This window comes from Balaenoptera ricei, chromosome 18 (genome assembly GCF_028023285.1).
Source record: "Balaenoptera ricei isolate mBalRic1 chromosome 18, mBalRic1.hap2, whole genome shotgun sequence".
NCBI classification, from domain to species: Eukaryota; Metazoa; Chordata; class Mammalia; order Artiodactyla; family Balaenopteridae; genus Balaenoptera; species Balaenoptera ricei.
Window position 1 is genome coordinate 10,437,024 of NC_082656.1, and position 21,511 is coordinate 10,458,534.

Here is a 21,511-nt window from a genome sequence, read left to right on the forward strand (position 1 = left end):
AGGCTCTGGGATGTTCAGAGTTCCCGTGATCTTGCCCTGGCTGTGTTTTGTAGCCTCATGCTCTGCAATGCATTTTCATACTCTTTCCTTACTGACAGTGTTTAAGATCTAGCTGAAATGTATCCTCTTGGAAGTGCCCCCCCAACCCGGTATAATTAATGTTTCCTCCTACAACCCATAGTTTATACTTTTTAGAGCATTTACTTTGTTTTGCCTTGATCATAGTTATTTATACATCTTTACTCTGACAAGATTGTATTTGTTTTGAAGTTATATAGGGTAAATTTTATATTTTTGTAAGTTATACTTGACATGTGGCATTATATTAGTTTCAGGTATACTGCATAGTGATTCGATATTTTTATGCATTATGAAATAATCACCACAATCAGTCCAGTTGCCATCATTTTCACATTCTTCATAGCCTCTGGTATAGTGTCTTGCACATATTAGGCACTGAAAAAATGTAAACTGAGTGACTGGACAGTAGGTTGTGCTATTAATAGAATCTTTAGGAGGATAAATGGACTGTAGGCTAATGTGGATTAGCTCGTGTTTAGACACATTGAATTTGAGGTGTTGGTAGTACATCCTGGTGGAAATTCTTTAAAATATGCAGGGACAAATTTAATAAGAAAGGTAATAAGAAAACCTTATACGTAATTTTATAAAAGCACAAAAAACAAGAGCTGATCAAATGGATAGGTTGTTCTCAGTAGTATTTTAAAGTATCTGTTCTCCCCATGTTCAATATAAATTTTAGTGAAATTCCAATTAAAATGCAATTTATTTTTTTAATTGTATGAAGTGATCTTAAAGTACGTTTCTGAGACTAGCTAAAATAATTGTGAAAAAGAAGATTTGTGAAGTGGGACATGTGTTTATTAAACCATACTGTAAGGCTACTATAATCAAAACAATATTGTTATGGCATGGGGATAGAGATTTACATCAGTGGAACTGAATAGAGAGCCCAGAAATATGACAGCCCAAGATCTGTTTCACATCAGTAGGAAAAGGATTGGTCAGCAAAATGTGCTAGCATAACTAGTTACCAACCCAGAAGAAAATAAAGTTGAATCCCTGTGACACATAATTTATAAATCCAGATCAGTTAAAGACTGAAATGGTAAAATGAAACAATTTCTTAGAATAGAATTTCTTAGACTGTATGAACAGTGTATGAGTCAGGAACACCTTTTAATAAAAAACATGGGAGCTGTAGAAGAAAGTATATACTTGGGTATATATGAATTTTAAAAGTTTGTATGACAGAAGATAATATACATAAGCTCAATAGAAAAATGAAGGATTATAAAAAATATTTGAAAGGAATGTGTTAGATAAAAGATTTTACAAAGTGACAATGGAAAAACAACCTGGTAGAAAACTGAATAAAATATGGTCACAGGAGAGAAAGATAAACAGTCAATAAACCTATGTGAAGATGTTTGACCTTTGTGGTAGTTGAGGAAAAGCAGTGAGAGTCTATTACACAGTCATCAAATAGGCAAAAATTGAAGACATGATGAAACCTACTGCAGATGAGGAATAACGAGGAGTATTTGTTGCCAGTGGAAAAGTGAATTGTTAGATTTTTTTGGACAGTGGCTGGTTATACATAAACACATATATACATATAAAAGTTTAGAAAACATCATCTTCAATCCATCAGATCTTTTATTGGGAATCTGTTACATAGAAGTGAAAGCAGTGCATGAGACATATGCACAAGGATGTTAATTACGGAATTGTTTGAGATTGTAAAAAGCAAGAAACAAAATGCCCATCTGTATGACTGGCTTTGGGACATCCATGTTACAGTTGATATGCAACTATAACAGCCTATACCACTTGTCTGAGAAGGTTGTCTAGATGTGTTAAGGAAAAGCAAAACACAGAGAAATATATACGATTGCCTCTTTTTAAAACAATTTTTGCAAGTACGCTGACACACTCTATGTAGTAATGTATTAGTATGTGTTTATTTTTGTGTGTTATTGTGGAAAAGGCTGTGAAAGGACATAGGCAAATTGTTTACAGCGATGATCTGATAACTGGGAATGGTTTGGAGATTTCTGGAGGTAAAGGAGAAAAGTGATCACACTAAAAACAGACTGTGTGATATGACCCAATGTACATAAAAACGTATATGTTTACATGCACCTTAAGAAAGGAATGGGGTTAATGAAGTTGAAGCATTAGTGGTGGTCATCTAAAGTTTTCTTTCTTTAGTAAACATAAATTGTTTACATAATTAAAAAGAATGAAATACAGAAAAGAGGAGAAATAGTCATGTATAAACATTAAAAAAAAAAACTATTTTCTTTGTCCACAGACTCCATCTAAAAAGAAAATTGAAATTAGCACTATTGCAAGCAATTACCACCTTGAAGTTAATCCCAGGTAAGTTGCTACTACATAGAAATAAGCAATTTTAGAATAGCGATGTTCAGACTTTTTTTTTAAAGAGAATGTTTTTTTGAAATAAAATTATGTATGGAAACAATATATACAATAGATAAAAGTGAAGCTGCCCTGTGTGAGACGGTGAGCCTAGAACCTTCCTACTTTCCCTTCTCTTTGATACCCCTGAAGTCAAATAATTTTCATTAAGTTTTCTTGCTCTACAGAGCTCTGTGCTTTACACAAAGTATTTTGCATAGTCAGTAAGTTTTTGTTGAATTATACTGACTCATTCAGAACTGGTGAGCCAAGTGTGTCTAAAAAGTTTGTAAATGCCTGAAAAAATATTTCAGAAAGTGAATTTGGGTTCCATTTTCTTTGTTTCAGTTTTTTGATTAGAGGGAATTATAGCCCATCAGCCACACTGTCTGTATTCTCTATCATGAGATAATGACTAGGATCTTGTCGGGAGGCACATTGAAAACATGCCACAGCAGTTACTTTCTGCTTAAGTAAATGATGTAGAAATGATTGTATTGGACGTAAAGTTGGCTAAGCCTTCAGGGTTCTACGGGGTCTGATATGTTCTTGAAGGAGAACAGAATCAAGGACATCTTCAGGCAAAGGCAACTTTACGGGCAGTGGCACAGCAATGAGATCGAGCATCCCTTTCTAGGCTGAATGGAATAAGAGGAAGAGAGTTTTAAGCTAATGTGTATTCAGTAGCAGGCACTATGTGGGAAGCTTTACATGGATTATTTAGTCCTCAGAACCCTAACAGACTGATATTATTTTTCCTAGGTATGTCAAAGAAAAAATTAAGGTTGGTGGGAAAGGGTCTGATCGTAAAAGTAGAGAGTGGTAATTCCATAGACAAAAGCAAAATATTTCAGATTCTGGACAAGGAAATGATTATAAAAGAAACACTATGTATATTGATCTAATAATATTGAATTGAGACAGACAATGGCTGTTTGGGAAAATAAACTAAAGCTGACTTCTTTGCCCTCTTTTTCTCTTTGAGAGTTTCTCTGTAGCAAGAATAGTCAGTTGGAGGGTAAGCTGTTTGTTTTTCAGGTGTTTTAAATTGAAGTCAGTTGGGGGAGGGGGGTGGGCGGTAAGCTGTTTTTCAAGTGTTTTAAATTGAAGTCAGTTGGGGGAGGGGGGTGGGCGGTAAGCTGTTTGTTTTTCAGGTGTTTTAAATTGAAGTCAGTTGGGGGAGGGGGGTGGGCGGTAAGCTGTTTGTTTTTCAGGTGTTTTAAATTGACATTCAGCCTGAATTAACCAGGTGACTTATGTTGGTTTGTGAGGTGCAGGACTTAAGTGCTAAAGCAACGATATTGGTATAAATGACAGGTAATGCCTGTAAATCAGCAGCTTACAGAGTTCTGATTTGTGTCCTAAACTTAATTTGCTTATCCCATCCCCTTGCTAAGACCCTGAATCAACTCTGCTGGTGCTGAGAGGGACTTGTCTAGGCTTGTTCTCTCTCAAACCTTTACTATTTCGGGGGTGGGGAAGAGGAACAGAGATTAAATTTCTGTTCCAAGGAGTTATTTTTATATTTTAAATTAGCTCTGACTAGGTATTAATTATAGTGGGTACAGAAGTGTCAAAGTATTTGACAAGCTGTTAATAGCTATTGCTCTTTTTTTTTTTTTTTTTGAGTCTTTTCCCTTTTTTTCTTGATGAGTCTGGCTAATGGTTTATCAATTTTGTTTATCTTCTCAGTAAACTTAATATAAGAACATGCTTGGTGTTTTCAGTGATATTAACCAAATTGTAGTTGGAATATTTTTAGTATTTAATGACCCTAAAACACTTCACTTTTAAAGTTTTGTGAATGTAATAGGTGTTACTCAGTTTGATTAAAATTTTTTTTTTTTTTTAAACATCTTTATTGAAGTATAATTGCCTTACAATGGTGTGTTAGCTTCTGCTTTATAACAAAGTGAATCAGTTATACATATACAATATGTTCCCATTTCTCTTCCCTCTTGCATCTCCCTCCCTCCCACCCTCCCCATCCCACCCCTCTAGGTGGTCACAAAGCACCGAGCTGATCTCCCTGTGCTATGCGGCTGCTTCCCACTAGCTATCTATTTTACATTTGGAAGTGTATATATGTCCATGACACTCTCTCACCCTGTCACATCTCACCCCACCCCCTCCCCATATCCTCAAGTCCATTAAAATTTTGATCACTTAAGATCTTCAACATTTTTCTTACAATAACAGATTAAGAATAAGGGCATAATACTTTCTAAATATTTACACACATATATACCACTATTTTTGTTTTGTATAGTGATGCTGGAAATAGTGACCGGGTAGTAATTCAGGAGATGTTGAAAACAGTGGCACAATCACAGCAACTTGAAACAAACTCTCAAAAAGATTTTAAAGGTATGTGATAAAAAAATTTCTTTTTATGAGTCAGACACTTAAATTACAAGCAGTGGGTATAAGAGAAAAATGTAGTGGGGAATGTAAATTCCATCCATTTAGCAAATATTTATTAACCTCTTGTTCTGTGGCAAGCACTATGCTACCTTTTTTTTTTTTTTTTTTTCTTTAAATATGTAAAAGTGAACGAGAGACATGATCTCTCCTCCTGGGAGTTTATAGTCTAATGGAATTGAATTTTGGCAGAAAGAACTATTTGTGCCACCCATTTGTTACTTTAGAACTAGATAAGTAATGAAAAGATACTTAATTTAAAATAAGAAATTGCATGATTTAAAAATAATGGTTCTTAGAACCAAAGTGACATGTTCATTATCGAATATTTAGCTAAAAAAAGAAAATCCATATCGGCTATAATCCCTGTAACAGTTACTGTTAACATTTGCAGTATTATTTATGTGCATATATATGCATATATTTTTACAGGAGATTTTTTGATAAATATGCCAATATTTAATGCTTTTGATATATTTTGCCAAATTCTTTATCTGAAAGAGGGTATAGCTCTGTGCTACCACCAGCAGTGTTTAGGAATGCCCATTTCTCTCTAACATTTATCAACACTGGATAATTATTTTTAATCCTTGTCAGTTTGAGTGGAAAAAATAAATTGTTTGTACTTTTGTTTTTTTTTTTTTTAGTGAATGTGATGATTTTATCTTTTGTTCATTGCTTATTTTACTGTTTTGTAAATCGCCTGTGCATATTCCAGTGTATTTCTTTCCTCCTCAGTGTATACTTCAAAATAAATTAAACAATTTTTTTTTCAAATGCTCTTCTGTATCCATTAATGTAGTTTGATGATTTTTCTTCTTAGTGTTTAGTATTATATTACTGGATCTTTTAGTGAAACTGCTTTGCATTTCTGGAGTAAATGTCACTTGGTTGGGATGTGTTAATTTTTAAAATATGCTGCTGTTTTCTCACCTAGCAATGATTTATTTTTTTATCATTTTATTTGGTGCTATCCTTGTCAGATACTGGGATCAATCTCCTTGTCTTTATTTTTCCTGTTCTGTTCAGTTTCGGTTCTATTTCCAGAACTTCTCCATATTGTGAAGTGTTGTCTTGGAAGGAATATTCATTTTATTATTTTCAGTCCAATGTTCTGTCAAACCTTATTGCATCAAGGTTCCTAGCTCTTATCCATGAATTGAGCCCTGTGGGTGCTGTTCTTAAATTGGCCCATGATATTTCCAGTGTGCTTTTGTGGGTGATTTGGGGTTCTCCTGTCAAAAACCTGGTGGATCCCAGCCACTTCCTCCCACGCATAGTTTCTTGTTCTCACTTGCTCATATTTAGGGTTCTTAGGGACAACTTGTCACCTAGTTTTGATATAAATGTTGTCTTGGGTCTTGGAATCTTTACTTGTTCTGTCTGTTTTTATGGGAAAGATTCAAATCCTGCAAATGCTACCACTGTCATCTTCTAGAAATAATTTAATACAATGAAAAATACAACAGTTGGATTTAGTCCCTACATACTATTCCTGAAGCACTTTAAGGCCAATCCTTGATTATGACCAGATGGAATCTTATTATACAAGTAACCAGATATCTTTATGCCTTATTTGCTACATCTCTTGTGCCAGTGTTTTCCAAAGTATATTCCTTAATGCTAAGGTGTTCTACAGAAATGTGCTCCTGAGATAAATTATTTTGGGTAAATGCAGCACAGTATATCCTTGTTGTGGTGATTTCTACTGTGTATAAATATAATAAAGGGTGCAGTAAATTCTACAACAAAATAACATCTTTAACTTTGTTTAGCCTAGTGGTTTTTAGACTTGTTTGATCTGAGAATGTTTTAAAATAAAAATAAAAGAAATTATTCTCACCATACCTATAAGTTTTGCATGTGTTCTCCAAAGGAGAAAGTAGTATATTAGGCTTATTGTTTAGGATTTCACTCTGAATAATGAGGAGGAAGAGGAAGAGAAATACTTAAGTTAAAGTTTGTTTTGTTTTTCCTTGACTCAGTCGTGTTATTGACAGAAGTTGACAAACTCACTAAAGATGCTCAGCATGCCTTGCGCAGAACCATGGAAAAGTATATGTCCACCTGCAGGTTGATCTTGTGTTGCAATTCTACGTCAAAAGTGATACCACCTATTCGTAGTAGGTGCCTTGCAGTTCGTGTGCCTGCTCCCAGCATTGAAGATGTAAGTCAAGTTAAACTTTTCAGAAAAAAATTTCACTTCAGATTCCATGCGCACTGTGTGTACATCCCTGTCATGTTTGTTTTTGTGAAAACATAGTGAGCTATATCAGTAATTTAGGAATAGCTATGGCCTGGATGCTAACTATTAGTATATGTATAAACCTATATATATATATATATATATATATATATATATATGTAGTAAATACCAGATACCAATATATAGAAAATGTTCTTTCCATTAAATCATCTTTTACTTTAAACAAGTAATTATTGTGGATTTTACTAAAGTAGGTAAGGACTAGTTATTTAATGGCTTCTACCTTAACCTGATTTAATTGGCTTATGGAGGAGACGTGAGTATTCAGGAAATAGATTTTGCAAGAAGATGATTTGGGAATACCTAGTCCCCTGTTAGGGGACCAAAGTTAGTCTGAAACATAATACATTTTTTTGTTTTCTTTATCATTCTTAATAGCCATCAGTAGAAATACCAGTTTCTCACAAGCAGTTTTCTGCTGTTTAATAGATTTGGGACAATTTTATGCAAAGTGGGGATAATATGTGACATTGTATTAGTTTCAAAGTAGTTAAAGTAACTTTATTATAAGTTTCACTTGTAAAAATTTTGGGGGTGATAGAGTTAAAAGTGTCTGTAAAGCAGCAGCACTGCCAGGTTACACCACTCCCATGGGCACCATTCAGGTCTTAGTGCCTGAGTCGTGTGCACTTCGGCTTGTACGGCTCTACTTGGCAGCCTTGTGGGCAGTATCTTTGCCCCCAGCCTGAGACCCTTTGTCTCCAACTCCCTACTGCCTTGAGGAGGCTGTCAGGCTTGGAGCTGGGACCAGATCTTCCTCCAGTTGCCCATCTAGCTGCTGCTTCTTCCTGACAACTAGGCTAGACCCCTGGCTTCCTGCTGAAGGAGCAGTGGGTTAGGGTAGGGTAGTGACCAGAAAAAAGGTTGGGGAGGGTCTATAAAGATATTAACAGAAATTGTCTCAGTATGCTGTTTGACAGATTGCCCATTTTTGTTAATTATTTTGTTTGTAGATTTGCCATGTGTTATCTACTGTGTGCAAGAAGGAAGGTCTAAATCTTCCTTCACAACTGGCTCATAGACTTGCAGAGAAGTCCTGCAGAAATCTCAGAAAAGCCCTGCTTATGTGTGAAGCCTGCAGAGTGCAACAGTGAGTGAAAGGGGGAAGTTACCATGGGAAACATTTTGGGACATAAGCCCACTTTCATTTAATTTATTTTGTTCTCTTTTTGTCATGTAGATATCCTTTCACTGCAGATCAAGAAATCCCTGAAACAGATTGGGAGGTGTATCTGAGGGAGACTGCCAATGCTATTGTCAGTCAGCAGACTCCACAGAGGTAACTGATGTAAAAGATCACCATGGAAGTTTGGTCATTGAGGTAGTACAGATATTCTAAGTTTTAGGTTAGCTGTTTTATGCTAATACCATGCCATTTAGAATTATAATTAAATCTATAATACTACACTTATAAAGAAAAGGTAGGATTTAATTTTAGAAATTTAGTGGTTCAGAATAGTTAGCGTATGATATCATGGCTATTGGCATGTAAATGTGGAGCTTCTACATAAATTAAAACAAAGTTTGGAAGTTTTAGGTTTTTTCCCAGAATCTTGGATGATTTAATATTAATACATAGCATGATGTGTCTAGCTTTCTAATATTGAAAATAACAATATATAACTTTGTACTGATGTGTCATAGAAAGACCCTAGACTGTGGGTCAGACTTCTAGTTCTACTGATTTTTAGCTAAGTATCCTTGAGCAGGTAACTTCATCTTAGAGCTTCAGCTTTTTCATTTGTATAATGAAGATGCTATTATTTTTACTCTGCCAAGGATACTTGTACCTTTGTTATAAGAGCAGAAGAGATTGTGTGATAATGGATTGAGAACTAGAAGACCGTGTGCTCATGTGTGATGATAGGCTTTGTTAAGAATAATGTTGTGTGTATGCCATCAGTATTTAGGAAGTGTTCTGTACATATTTGCTGTACAGTTGTTTCTGTTTACTTCCTAGGTCTCTTATTCAGTAGTAGACCATACTGAAAGTACTTCAGCCACTGCTTGTTTGATTTATCATGACAACTTTGATTGAGAAGGGCAGTCTGCTCTTCTCCAAATCAAGAGTGACAGTCTTAAGGCCCACTCACTACCTTTGGAACGTCTGGTGAAGGTCCCTTAGGCTCACTGAGACACAGTTTGTTACTTTTTTTTTTGCCTGTCAGAACTAAGAAACCATCTTTGGACTTTAGAGAGGGTTGATTCTTTTAGGAAACAGACTAGACTGAATGCAACCACTGAAATGTAAGCTTCCCTGGTTTACATGAAAATAATCATGAGAGGAATATGCCATGTTTCTCTTCTTGTATGGTATATCTGATGAATTCTTATTTTTATAAGAAATTCTTCAAAGGAAATTATAATATGTACTCTTGGGCTACCATATAGATTAGAGGAGGTGAATAGTCATAGATAATGGGTACGTGGTATTTGTTTTGAATTCCTATTAATTCATTTACTTTAGTTGAAGAAATTAATAGTTTTCGAAAAGTGCCAAACGTTTTAAGTAGATTCTTCAGAAAAGAAACCTTGACTTTAGGAAAAAATGTGCATTCCGTTCTGTAAAACATTGTCAAGCAGTGAAGAAATTTCAGGCTTTAAAGAAATAAAATTCAAAGTGTGTCTTGGGAGCCTTTTACTTTCATAAAATATTTCCACGCTAAAGGTGACTTTCTTGTTTTTGTTCTGATTTTAATGAAGAAAAATTGGTGGTAGTAGTTGAACTTTCCTGCTCTTAAGAGATTTAGGTACAGATGTTGCAGTATTTGACTATTTGACTATTATTAGATGTATTTTTAAGATTTTAGTTGATTATTACTTTACTTAATTATTCTAGCTGCTGCGGCCCTTTTCACCAATTTCCAAACAGGTTTTGACAGCTCATAAATGAACTTGTTCGAGTGCTGCTGTTGCCTGTTTAGACTAACAGTTTTGGGAGTTGATGCCATTATGCTGTATAAAAAGAAATTTCTTTTAATTTCAGAAAACCTTGGAGCTGTGCAGAAATACTGGGATGGCTGGTGTCATTCTGAAAATTGGTCCACACAGTACCAAATGACTCCTTCTGATTTTTGACCCCTTAGTCTTGATTCTTGTTCGACATATCTTAGAAAATTCGTAATTTTCTAATTTGAATAGCAGCTAATATTTAGTGAGCAATTATTATATCATTTTAGAAAAATGAACTGAAATTAGGATAAGCGTCCATAGATGTATCTTAAGTATGATAAGCCATTTAAGAAAATGTCTGTATTGGGATGTTTAATTTGTAAAGTAAGACAGTACAGAGGAAAAATTACCTCCTATTTTTATCACAAAATATTGTTTTGTTTTGTATAGGCTCCTTGAAGTTCGTGGGAGACTCTATGAGCTTCTAACTCATTGTATTCCTCCTGAAATAATAATGAAGGTATCCTGATTTCAAATCTTGAACTGTTTATAAGCATAAATGTTGGACTTTGTGTGATCTCAGGGCTTTTGCTTCACGAAGATACATTGTCACCTCTTTCTGTCCAGCTCATTAGTTCAACAGATATTTATTGAGCTTCTGGTGCGCCAGGCACCATTAGGGGTGTGTTGAAGGGGAGGGGTGGGCCTGCCTTCAGAGAAGTTACATTTTTGTGGGGTGAAACGGGAAAGGAAGCAAGAGGATTTCAGAATGTTCCAAGTGCCACAAAGGAAGTAACCAGGTGAAATGGTAACAGTGGAGGGCAGGGTTGTGGAAGGTCAATGATGGCTTCTGTGAGGAAGGTATGTTTAAACTGAGACTTGAAGGATTAAAAGAAGGGAACCATATAAGTAGCTGGGGAACAAGTATTCCAGACAGCAAGGCCCAGTGCACTTGAGGAATGAGGTTAAAGAAAAAGGCAGAGGGATATTGTAAGACATAGTTTTAGGGCTGGTCTAAACCTAATCAACTGCCCAGCTGGATAGATAGGCTGACTGTTAGATTTTAGGGAACACACTGTTTTTTTTGTTTGTTTGTATTTATTAAAATTACCTGGTAATACTTACATGAAAAAATTCAAATGATACCAAATATACAAAGAAAAAAGTGAAGCTCCACACTCTGTTTCCATAAGACCTCTTTTCTAGTCACATAGAAATAAGCCCATATATGTGTGTTTCACGAAACTTCAGTGTCCTGCACTGTTTTGTTTTTTTCCCTTCTTTTTTAAAATTCAGCAGTGTAGTATGGTTGCTGTGTTATGACAGTACAGATTTACCTTATTCTTTTTAGTGGATGGGTGGGATTTCATTGTATGACTATACCACAGTTTTTTGGATATGGCCCCTGTTGGTGGAACTTTAGGTTGTCTACAGATTATTATAATTAATAATGCTGTGGTAAGCATCTTTGTACTTATATCTTTGCACCCTTGTACATTTAAATATTCAGAGTTGGAATATGAAAGATAACTCACATTTTTACATTATAGAATGGTATGTACTTTTGGATGAAGTCCGCTGGTCCATCAGAAATAAAAAAAGAACATATTTAACTTAAGTTTTACTTCCTTTTTGAATGAGAGAAATAAAGCATGTTCAGCTAATATTTTTTAAAAATGATTACTTTTTTAATTACTAGTTATCTTTCTTTAGGGCCTTCTATCAGAACTTTTACATAATTGTGATGGACAACTGAAAGGGGAAGTGGCCCAGATGGCAGCTTACTATGAACATCGTCTACAGCTGGGTAGCAAAGCCATTTATCACTTGGAAGCATTTGTGGCCAAATTTATGGCTCTTTATAAGAAGTTCATGGAGGATGGATTGGAAGGCATGATATTCTGACATCTATCAGTAATTCTTCCTAATATTTCTCAGTATCAGCATTTACATTCAATTTATATTGGAAGAGCTACAGGTAAAATAAACTAACTTTACTTAATTATGTCTTATTTGTGGTTTTTGTAATAATTCCTCTGAATTATTAATCATTATTCTCTAGGTTAAATAATTGCTCCTGTACTGTTGAAGTGTATTGAAAGGATAACAACTAGAAACTTTAGAGTCTAGGAACATGATTTTAATTTACTTTAAAAATTTGTTTTCCAAATATGCAGTATTGATCCTCCCATTTCTATGTACTCTCTCACCTGCTGGAGGAAATTTACACATAAAAAAGCAGGGATTGTTTTCTATCCTTCAGATGACCATTTTTGGCCACAGGTACATAAATTTTTGCTTGGCAAGTCATTATGTTTAATCATTTTTTCCCTCCACCAAGAATTATATTTTTGCAGGAAATATAGGAATTAATTTTGAAACATAATAGCATGGGTGTGGAGAAAATTGCACATACCATTTCTATTGAAACTGTAGAAATCCAGCTTTTATTTTCAGTGATTCAGATAAGCATGTTTTCATTAAGTACTTGAAGACTCCTGAAGAATATGCATCGTGTAGTTCTGAAGCAAAGGTATATTACTGTTGAAATTACTCTTTGGACAAGTATACTGTTGTATTATTGGTCCTGTCCTTTGGAGCATTTTTTAATTCAGAAATTTGGTTCATGGAACAAAGGGTTTGCTTGACAGAAGTTTATGACAGGCTCTGTATAAGAATATTAGGAAGACCTGCTCTTATAGCAGTTGGTGATAAACAATCAGGAAGTGTTTGATTGACAAAGACACAACTACATAGACACTGAAAAACCTAAACCTGGAAAACTGTTCAGGTTAAGATAAATGATTGTTGCCTTTTTTATGGGGTGGCGCCGGGCGGTGGTACTAGTCAGGTCCCAACTGGAAGTCTCAGTCCTGGGGGCTACATGTTAGGAGGGATATTGACATTCTAACAGAGAACTTGGAAAGTGAGGTTTGGAAGAGCTAAGACTGCTTTAATTTGGAAAAAAGGGAAGTTAAAAAATATGTTAACTCTTTTCCAGTGCTTAAAATGATGCACTTGGAAGTATGAGTGGTCTTATAATTTATGTTTCTCTAAAGCAGTGCTTCTCAGAGTGGAATCCCTGGCATCACCAGCATCACCTGGGAACTCAGAAATGCAAACTCTCAGGTCTCATTCCAGGTCTACTGAATCAAACGATTGGGATAAGCCTCAGCAGTCTTTGTGTTGTACCACCCCTCCAAGTGATTCTGATGCACGCCTCAGTTTGAGAACCACTGCTCTAGAGAGGAGGGTAGACTTGGGATCAATGGATGTAGGTTAGAGAGAGGCATTTTAGTTCCCTATGAAGAAGAATTTTTTAACTGCAGCTATCTTAATAATGGTATGGGAATCTTGAAAGCTCCTTAGAAACAGCAGGTGTTCAGGTGGAGAACTGATGAATAACGAAGTGCTTACTACATGGTAGGCATTGCACTGGGTATGTGTACTATTTCATTATAACCTTACCACTCTGTGAAGTGAGTATTATCTCTGAGCTATAAATAAGATACTTGAGATGTAGAGAAACGAAGTATAATTTATACAATAAAACATATCCATTTTAAGTCTGCAGTTTGATTTTTGACAAAGGTATTCAGTGTAACCATCATCCCAATCAAGATACAGATTCCATCACCCTGAAAAGTTTCTTCCATATCCCTTTTGCAGTCAGCCCACCCCTACCCCAACTCAAGTGGCCATTGATCTGCTTCCTGTCTTTATAGATTAGTTTTGCCTGTTCAAGAATTTAGAGTCAAATACTGTATGGTCTTTGGTTAAGGCTTCATTCTCTCAGAATTATAACTGAGATTCATCTATATTGTTGCATATTTCACTAATTTCTTTAATGTTCATTGATCAGTGTATGCTTATATACACTTCTACAACCCATTGACTTGTTTATGGACCTTTGGGTTTCCAGGATTTGTTTAGTATGAATAAAGTTCTGAATATTTCTGTAAGTCATTTTGTGGACATATGTTTTCACTTCTCTTGAGTAAATACATAGGAATGGAATAATTAGACCTAAGATAGGTGTCAGTTTAACTTTTAAGAAGTCACCAGATTCTCAAAGTGATTGTACCATTTTATATTTCTACCAGCATTGTATGGGCATTCTAGATGTCTCTATAAAATTGGTTTAATTGATTTTCTATATTGTCTGTTTTATATTTCATTGATTACCTTTTCTATCTTTGTTAATCCCATCCTTCTTCTTTTGATGTAGTTTGCTCTTATTTTTCCAGAGTCTTAAAATGGAAATTTAGGTAATTGATTTTAGACCATTCTCTTCTATCATTTAAAATTACAAATTTTACCCTGAATACTGATCTAACTTCCTCTTACAGATTTTGATATCTTGTGTTTTCATTTCCATTTAGTTCAAACTATTTTTCAGTTTCACTTGAGATGTTTTTCTTTGACCAAATGATTACTTGGAAGTGTGTTGTTTAATTTCCAAATGATTGAAAATTTTCAGATATATTTTAAAGACTTCTCTACCCTTGTTAATTTTCTGTCATTTACTAAGAGGAATATTGAAATCGCTAACCGTATTTATGGATTTGTCTAATTTGGTTCTTTTGGGTTTTCATGCATTTAGAAGCTCATTAGGTGCATAAAATTTTAGGATTGTTATGTCTTCCTGATGAATTGACCCCTTTATGAATGCTCCTTCTAATTTCTGGTAATATTCCTTACTCTGAATCTATTTTATCTTATATTAATATTACCACTCCAGCTTTCTTTTGATTAGAGTTTGTATGGTAGACATATTTCTTATAGCTAAGGTCTGCTGGCATTCTCTCAGTTTCGATTATCTGGAATGTTCCTATTTTGTCTTCACTTACAGAATTCTAGGTTCATTTAAAAATTTTATTATTTTTCCCCTAGCACTTTGAATATTTCATTCTGCTACCTTCTGATCTCTGTTATTTCTGATGAGAAGTTAGCCAGTAACATATGATTGTTCCCTTTTACATGATACATTACTTTCTTGATGTTTTCAGTATTTTTTTTCTTTGGCTTTTAGCAAGGTGACTATGATGTAACTAGTTGTAGTTCTTTGTGTTTATCTTACTTGGGCTTTGTTTAGTTTCTTGGATCAGATTATTATGAGTAGTATTAGTATTATAGTATCAACTTAGGGAGTTTTTTTGCCATTATTTATTCAAACCTTTTTTCTGAGCTTTTTTTCTCATGTTCTTTGAGACTCCTGTTACTTATATCCTGGAATACTTGACATTGGTCCACAGGTGGCTGATTCTCTGTTCATTTTTCTTCAGTTTTTTTTCTCTGAGTTCTTTGGCTTGGATAATTTTATTGATAAATCTTCAAACTTGCTGAATGAATCCTTCTGCCATTTCATACCTGGTATCTCATCTAATTTATTTTTCACTTTAGTGTCGGTACATTTTAACTCTAGAATTTCCGTTTTGTTCTATATAGTTTCAATGTTTCTATTATGATTTCCTATTTTCTGTCTCCTTGTTAGCATGTTTTCCTTTAATTCTTTGAACATGTTTGTAATAGGTGCTTTGAAGTCTTTCCTGAACCCAGCATCTGGTCCCACTCAGTTTCTATTGACTGCTTTTTCCCTTGTGTATCATTATACTGCTTCCCCCTCCCCCTACACCAATGTCTGGTAATTTTGTGGCTGAAAACTTTACTTTTAGATAATATATTTTAGTAACTTTGGATTCTCTTTTGGTTTTCTGATTTTTTTTTTTGATGTTTTTTGTTTGTTTCCTAGCTTACCTATGCTTAAACTCTGTAATTTATCTTCCTTGCATTGTGCTGCCACTGATGTTTCTGCTCAGTTGTTTTTATTTTAGCCTGGCTTCATCTTTCTGTCTGCATAGCTTAGTGGTCAACCCAATGATTTGGGTGGAGTGTGAGCTCAGACATCTTAAAGTTGAGACTTTAAGTCTGCTGAGCTGTATGTGGGTTGAGGAACACATTCAAGATTGCAACCAGTTCTCAGTATCCCTTGGTTTTCATTTTTCCACTTAAGCAGTCGGTCAGCTATGTGTGAATTAAGAGCTTGTCTTAGCCACTGTGTGGCACTTTCACTTCCAGGATCTCTCAGTTCACTATCTGATTGATTTCTCAGTGGCCATGAACTGGACTTGCAACTTAGCAAAGCTATGGGTTTTCCTTGTTCCCAACTGTTAATTCAGTCTAATACTCTGGCTGCAACTAGCCTTGAACTTATAAAGGTACAGTTTTTACTGAAGAAGTGGTAGGTACGAGGTAATAATACCAAGTATAGAAAGTCATGTAGTTGCTACCATTTTTGTCCAAATCTAGTTTTTCAACAATAAACATTTTTCAAATTTGTTGTCTGGTTTTGATCAATTTTCAGTGTCATGATTGGTTATTTTTTGACAATTTTGTCTGTTTTTATACTTCTGCGGAGGGAAATTACTCAATCTCCTCCTGTTTCAATTAGTAGAAGTAGCCCTCCACTGACTCATTTCTTCATTGCTTTTTTTGTAGATGCTAATTTCAATCTGATGTAATTTTCCTTTACTCTGAAACAGGTTTTGCTTTTCTTGTGGGGCAGATCTGCTGGTGAATTCTCCCAGGTTTTTGTTTTTGTTTTTTGGGGGAGGGGGGTTTGGCCTAAAATGTCTTTATTTTGCATTCTTTTTTGAAAAGCATTTTTAATGGGTATAAAATTGTAGTTTGACAGTTGTTCTTCTTTCTGTATCTTAAAAATACAGTTTTGTTTTTCAGTTTGCATTGTTTCTGAGGAGAGATCTGCATTCTAATTTTTTTCCTACGCACTTTTTGTTTTATTTTACTTCCTATGGCTCCTTGTAAGATTTACAACTTCTCTTTATGACCAGTTCCAGCAGTTTAAGATGTGTCTTGGCGTGATTTTTCTTTGTGTTCATACTGCTTTATACTGGCTTTACATTTGTTTCAGTTCTTGGATTTGTGGATTTGTGTTTTTTATCAAATTTAGGAAAATTTAGCCATTTTCTTCAATTATTTTTCTGCCCTCTCCTCTGAGACTCTAGTTATGTCTCTGACTTCATGATAGTACCCATAAATCACAGGGTTTCTATCTTTTTTCCAGACTTTTTCTCACCGTCCTTCAGTTTGAATAGTTTCTGTTGCCTTTAAGTTCACTAATCTTTTGCACAGTCTAACTTGCTTTAAAGACCATCCAGTGAAACCCTCTTTCTTTAAACAGCGTTGAACTTTGTTTTCACAGGCAGTTATTTGATTAGCAGCTTGATCCTTTTCATGCTTGTTTTTAACCTTTTTTAGGGTGTGCCTAGAGTAGTCTTTATCCCTAGTTGAGCTTTACAACTGTGGTTTGATCTTTCTAGTGTTGATCTAATGCCCCAGAGATCATTGAGGAGCTACATCCTGGGTCACCAGAAATCACTGTCTTCCAGCCCTGTGTGACCTCTGGTAATTATTCAGCTTAGTTTCTAGCAGGTCTTTCCCCAGTAGTTTTTTGTTGTTGTTTGTTTGTTTGTTTTCTCTCTGCCTGGCTTTGTGGAGTCATACTCAATGTATATGCAGCTTAGTAATCAGCCAAGGATGCAAGGCAACCCTTATGCAGATTTCTGTTGCACTTTTTCTGTATAATTCTCTTTCCAGATCTCTGCATGCATGTTCAGCCACTGCAGTCTCTGAATTTTGCTCTTTTCTCCTCAACTCATTGTTGTCACAGTTGTCTGCCTGGGTTTGCCCTTCCTACCCTGTAGGCTGGAAAGTGCCTCTAGGCAGAAATCAGGGGTGATTTTAGAGTTTACTTCCTTGGTTTCTTTTCTTTAACGTATCACAGCATTGCACTGCCTGCTCCAGTGTCTGGTGTAGCATTCCTTTTATGTTTTGTCTAGTTTTCTAGTTGTTTACAATGGAGGGCAAGTCCAGTATCAGTTACTCTTTTTTAACTGGTAGTAAAAGTCTTGATGTCAGGATTTTAACTGAAGGCCCTGATTCCTGGGTGTGAATCACTGTCTTACATAGTTCTTTAAAAATGTATGATTTACATTTTTCCCCCCAGCTTTATTGAGATATAATTGATACATAACATTGTGTAAGTTTAAGGTGTACAATGTGTTGATAGATACACTTACATATTGCAAAATGATTACCACCATAGCATTAGCAATACCTCCCATCACATCACATCATTACAATTTTATTTTTGTGGTGAGAGCACTTAAGATCTACTCTCGTAACTACTTTCTGGTATGTAATACAGTAGTATTAATTATAATCACCATGCTGTACATTAGATCCCCAGAACTTATTCATCCTAAAATTGGTAGCTTGTACTCTTTGACCAGTGTATCCCCATTTCCCCATTGACCAGCACCTGTTAACCACCATTATCTGTTTCTATGAGTTCAGCTTTTTTAGATTCCACATATAGGTGATATCATGCAGTATGTTTCTTTCTCTGTGTTAATTATTTCACTTAGCATAATGCCCTCAAGGTCCATCCATGTTGTCACAGATGGCACTGTTTTCTTCTTTTTCATGGCTGAATAATAATATGTGTGTGTGTTTGTGTATGTATGTATATCACATCTTTATTTGTCCATAGATGAACACTTAGGTTGTTTCCATATCTTGACTGTTGTGAATAATGCTGCAATGAACATGGAAGTACAGATACAGCCTTCATATCTTGTTTTCATTTACTTTGGATAAATACCCAGAAGTGGTGTTACTGGATCATATGGTAATTCTATTTTTAATTATTTGAAGAATCTCCATTTACATTTAGAGTAATTATTGACAGGTAAGGACTTATTAATGATATCTTATTAATGGTTTTTTGGCTGTTTTGTAAGTCCCTTGATTTTTTCTTCTGCTGCTGCTGCTTTGTGAATTGATGGTTTTCTGTAGGGGTATGTTTTGATTCCCTTTTCTTTATCTTTTGTGAGTCTACTATAGATTTTTGCTTTGTGATTACCATGATGCTTACATAAAACATTTTATAGATGTAACAGTCTATTTTATTAACAACTTAATTTCAGTTGCACACAGTAGCTCTATCCTTTTACTCCCCCTTCCTCTTATGTTTTTGATGTCACAATTTACCTCTTTTTATACTGTTTATTCATTAACAAATCATTGTAGCTATAGTAATTCTTATACTCTTGTCCTTTAACCTTTGTACAAAAGTTAAGTGGTTAACACTAAACCGTATTACAGTATTAGGGTATTCTGAATTTGACTGTGTACTTACTTTTACCAGTGTTTAGTACATTTTCATATATTTTCATTTTACTACTTAGTGTCTCTTCATTTCAACTTGAAGAACTCCTTTCAGCGTTTCTTATAATCAGGTTAGTGGTGATGAATTCCCTCAGCTTTGTCTGGAATAGTCTATCTCACCTTCATTTCTGAAAGACAGCTTTGCCGCATAAAATATTTTTGGTTGGCAGTTTTTTTCCTTCAGTGTTTTGAATATATTATCCCACTCTGTCTTGACCTCTAAGGTTTCTTCTTAGAAAATTGATGATAGCATTATGGGGGTTGCCTTGTAAATACAAGCTTTTTTCTGTTAATGCTTTTAAGATTCTTTCTTTGTCTTTGATATTTGACAGTTTTATTATAATGTGCCTTGGAGAGAATCTCTTAGTTTGGTGACCTATGAACTTCACGAACTTGGATTTCCAAATGTCTCCATGGACTTGGGAAGTTCTTAGTAATTACTTCTTTAAATAAGCTATCTGCCCCCTTCTCCCTCTTTTCTAAATCTGGAACTTCAGTAATTTACAAACTGGTCCTTTAGATGATATGTCATAGATTATGTAACTTTCTTTACTCTTTTACATCTTTTTTCTTCGTTCTTCTCTGATTGCATAATTTCTGAGTTCTTTCTTCAGTCTCACAGATTTTTTTCTTCTGCTTGATTCATTCTGCCATTGATGTTCTCTATTTCATTTTTCATTTCATTCATTGTATCCTTCAGCCCCAGAATTTCCATTTGGTTCCTTTTTATGACTTCTGTCTCTCTGCTAAACTTTTCTTCTTCTTCTTCTTTTTTTTTTTTTTTAATTGAAGCATAGTTGATTTACAGTATTCTGTTAGTTTTAAGTGTACAGCAAAGTGATTCAGTTACATATGTATTTTTTTAGATTATTTTCCATTATAGGTTATTACAGGTTATTGAATATAGTTCCCTGTGTTATACAGTAAATCCTTGTTCCTTATCTATTTTATGTGTAGTAGTTTGTATTTGTTAATCCCAAACTCCTGATTTATCCCTCTCCCCTCCCTTTCCCCTTTGGTAACCATAAGTTTGTTTTCTGTGTCTGTGAGACTGTTTTGTATATAGATTTGTCTGTATTATTTTTTAGATTCCACATACAAGTGACATCATATATTTGTCTTTGTCTGACTTACTTCACTTAGTATGATATTCTCTAGGTCTATCCATGTTGCTGCAAATGGCAATATTTCATTCTTTTTTATGGCTGAATAATATTCCACTATATATATATATATATATATATATATATACATACCACATCTTCTTAAGCCAGTCATCTGTTGATGGGTATTTGGGTTGTTTCTGTGTCTTGGCTGTTGTAAATAGTGCTGCTATGAGCATTTGCTAAACTTCTTATTTTGTTCATTTATTGTTTTCCTGATTTGGTTCAGTTGTCTTTCTGTGTTTTCTTGCACCTCATCAAGCTTCCTTAAAACTTGAATTCTTTATTGGGTAAATCACAGATCTCCATGTCTTTGGGTTTGGTTACCAGAAGATTACTGTGATCCTTTGGTGGTGTCGTGTTATCTTGATTTTTCAGGTTCTTTGAACTTTTGCATTATTTCTTTACTTGTGAAGTAGCAGTCACCCCCTCCAGGCTTCACTAACTGCTTCTGGGAGAGAGATACCTCCCATCAGCCTTATTAGAGATTCTGAGGCTATCTTAGACCCTTTTTGGAGTATACCTCCTCCAGGCTTCTTTTTTTTTAAATTTTTATTTATTTATTTTTTGATTTATGGCTGTGTTGGGTTTTCGTTTCTGTGTGAGGGCTTTCTCTAGTTGTGGCAAGTGGGGGCCACTCTTCATCACGGTGCGCGGGCCTCTCATTATCGCGGCCTCTCCTGTTGCGGAGCACAGGCTCCAGACGCGCAGGCTCAGTAATTGTGGCTCACGGGCCTAGTTGCTCCGCAGCATGTGGGATCTTCCCAGACCAGGGCTCGAACCCGTGTCCCCTGCACTGGCAGGCAGATTCTCAACCGCTGCGCCACCAGGGAAGCTCTCCTCCAGGCTTCTTGCTCCCTCTTGTGGCAGAATTCTTAGGCTTTATGCCTTCTCTGGATCCTTCAGTGCACCAGGCTGAGTGAGTGCTGACAGCCTCTCTTTTGTTTCCCACAGGTGGTGCTTAGGGTCAAGTTTGTGATCTCTCCCTGGCCTGCAGATTTGGCCAGCTTATGTGCATGCTCACTAACTATCTTCCAAAGCTTATTCTTGCTGCCACCATTGGGAGCACATGCAG

At 35.3% G+C, this 21,511-nt stretch overlaps 1 protein-coding gene across 5 annotated transcripts in view; it reads left to right on the forward strand.

Annotated features, from left to right (window-relative positions):
- The window catches only part of RFC3 (replication factor C subunit 3), a 775,950-nt gene that overhangs the window by 237,048 nt on the left and 517,391 nt on the right, over nt 1-21,511 (forward strand). For all 5 annotated transcript variants that reach the window (XM_059902817.1, XM_059902818.1, XM_059902819.1 and 2 more), the window contains 7 exons: nt 2,339-2,406; nt 4,715-4,812; nt 6,852-7,033; nt 8,086-8,222; nt 8,313-8,411; nt 10,475-10,544; nt 11,738-12,002. In XM_059902817.1, the coding sequence (XP_059758800.1) occupies nt 2,339-2,406; nt 4,715-4,812; nt 6,852-7,033; nt 8,086-8,222; nt 8,313-8,411; nt 10,475-10,544; nt 11,738-11,929 (846 nt within the window). In that variant the 3' untranslated portion in view covers nt 11,930-12,002. The remainder of the gene's footprint in view (nt 1-2,338; nt 2,407-4,714; nt 4,813-6,851; nt 7,034-8,085; nt 8,223-8,312; nt 8,412-10,474; nt 10,545-11,737; nt 12,003-21,511) is intronic.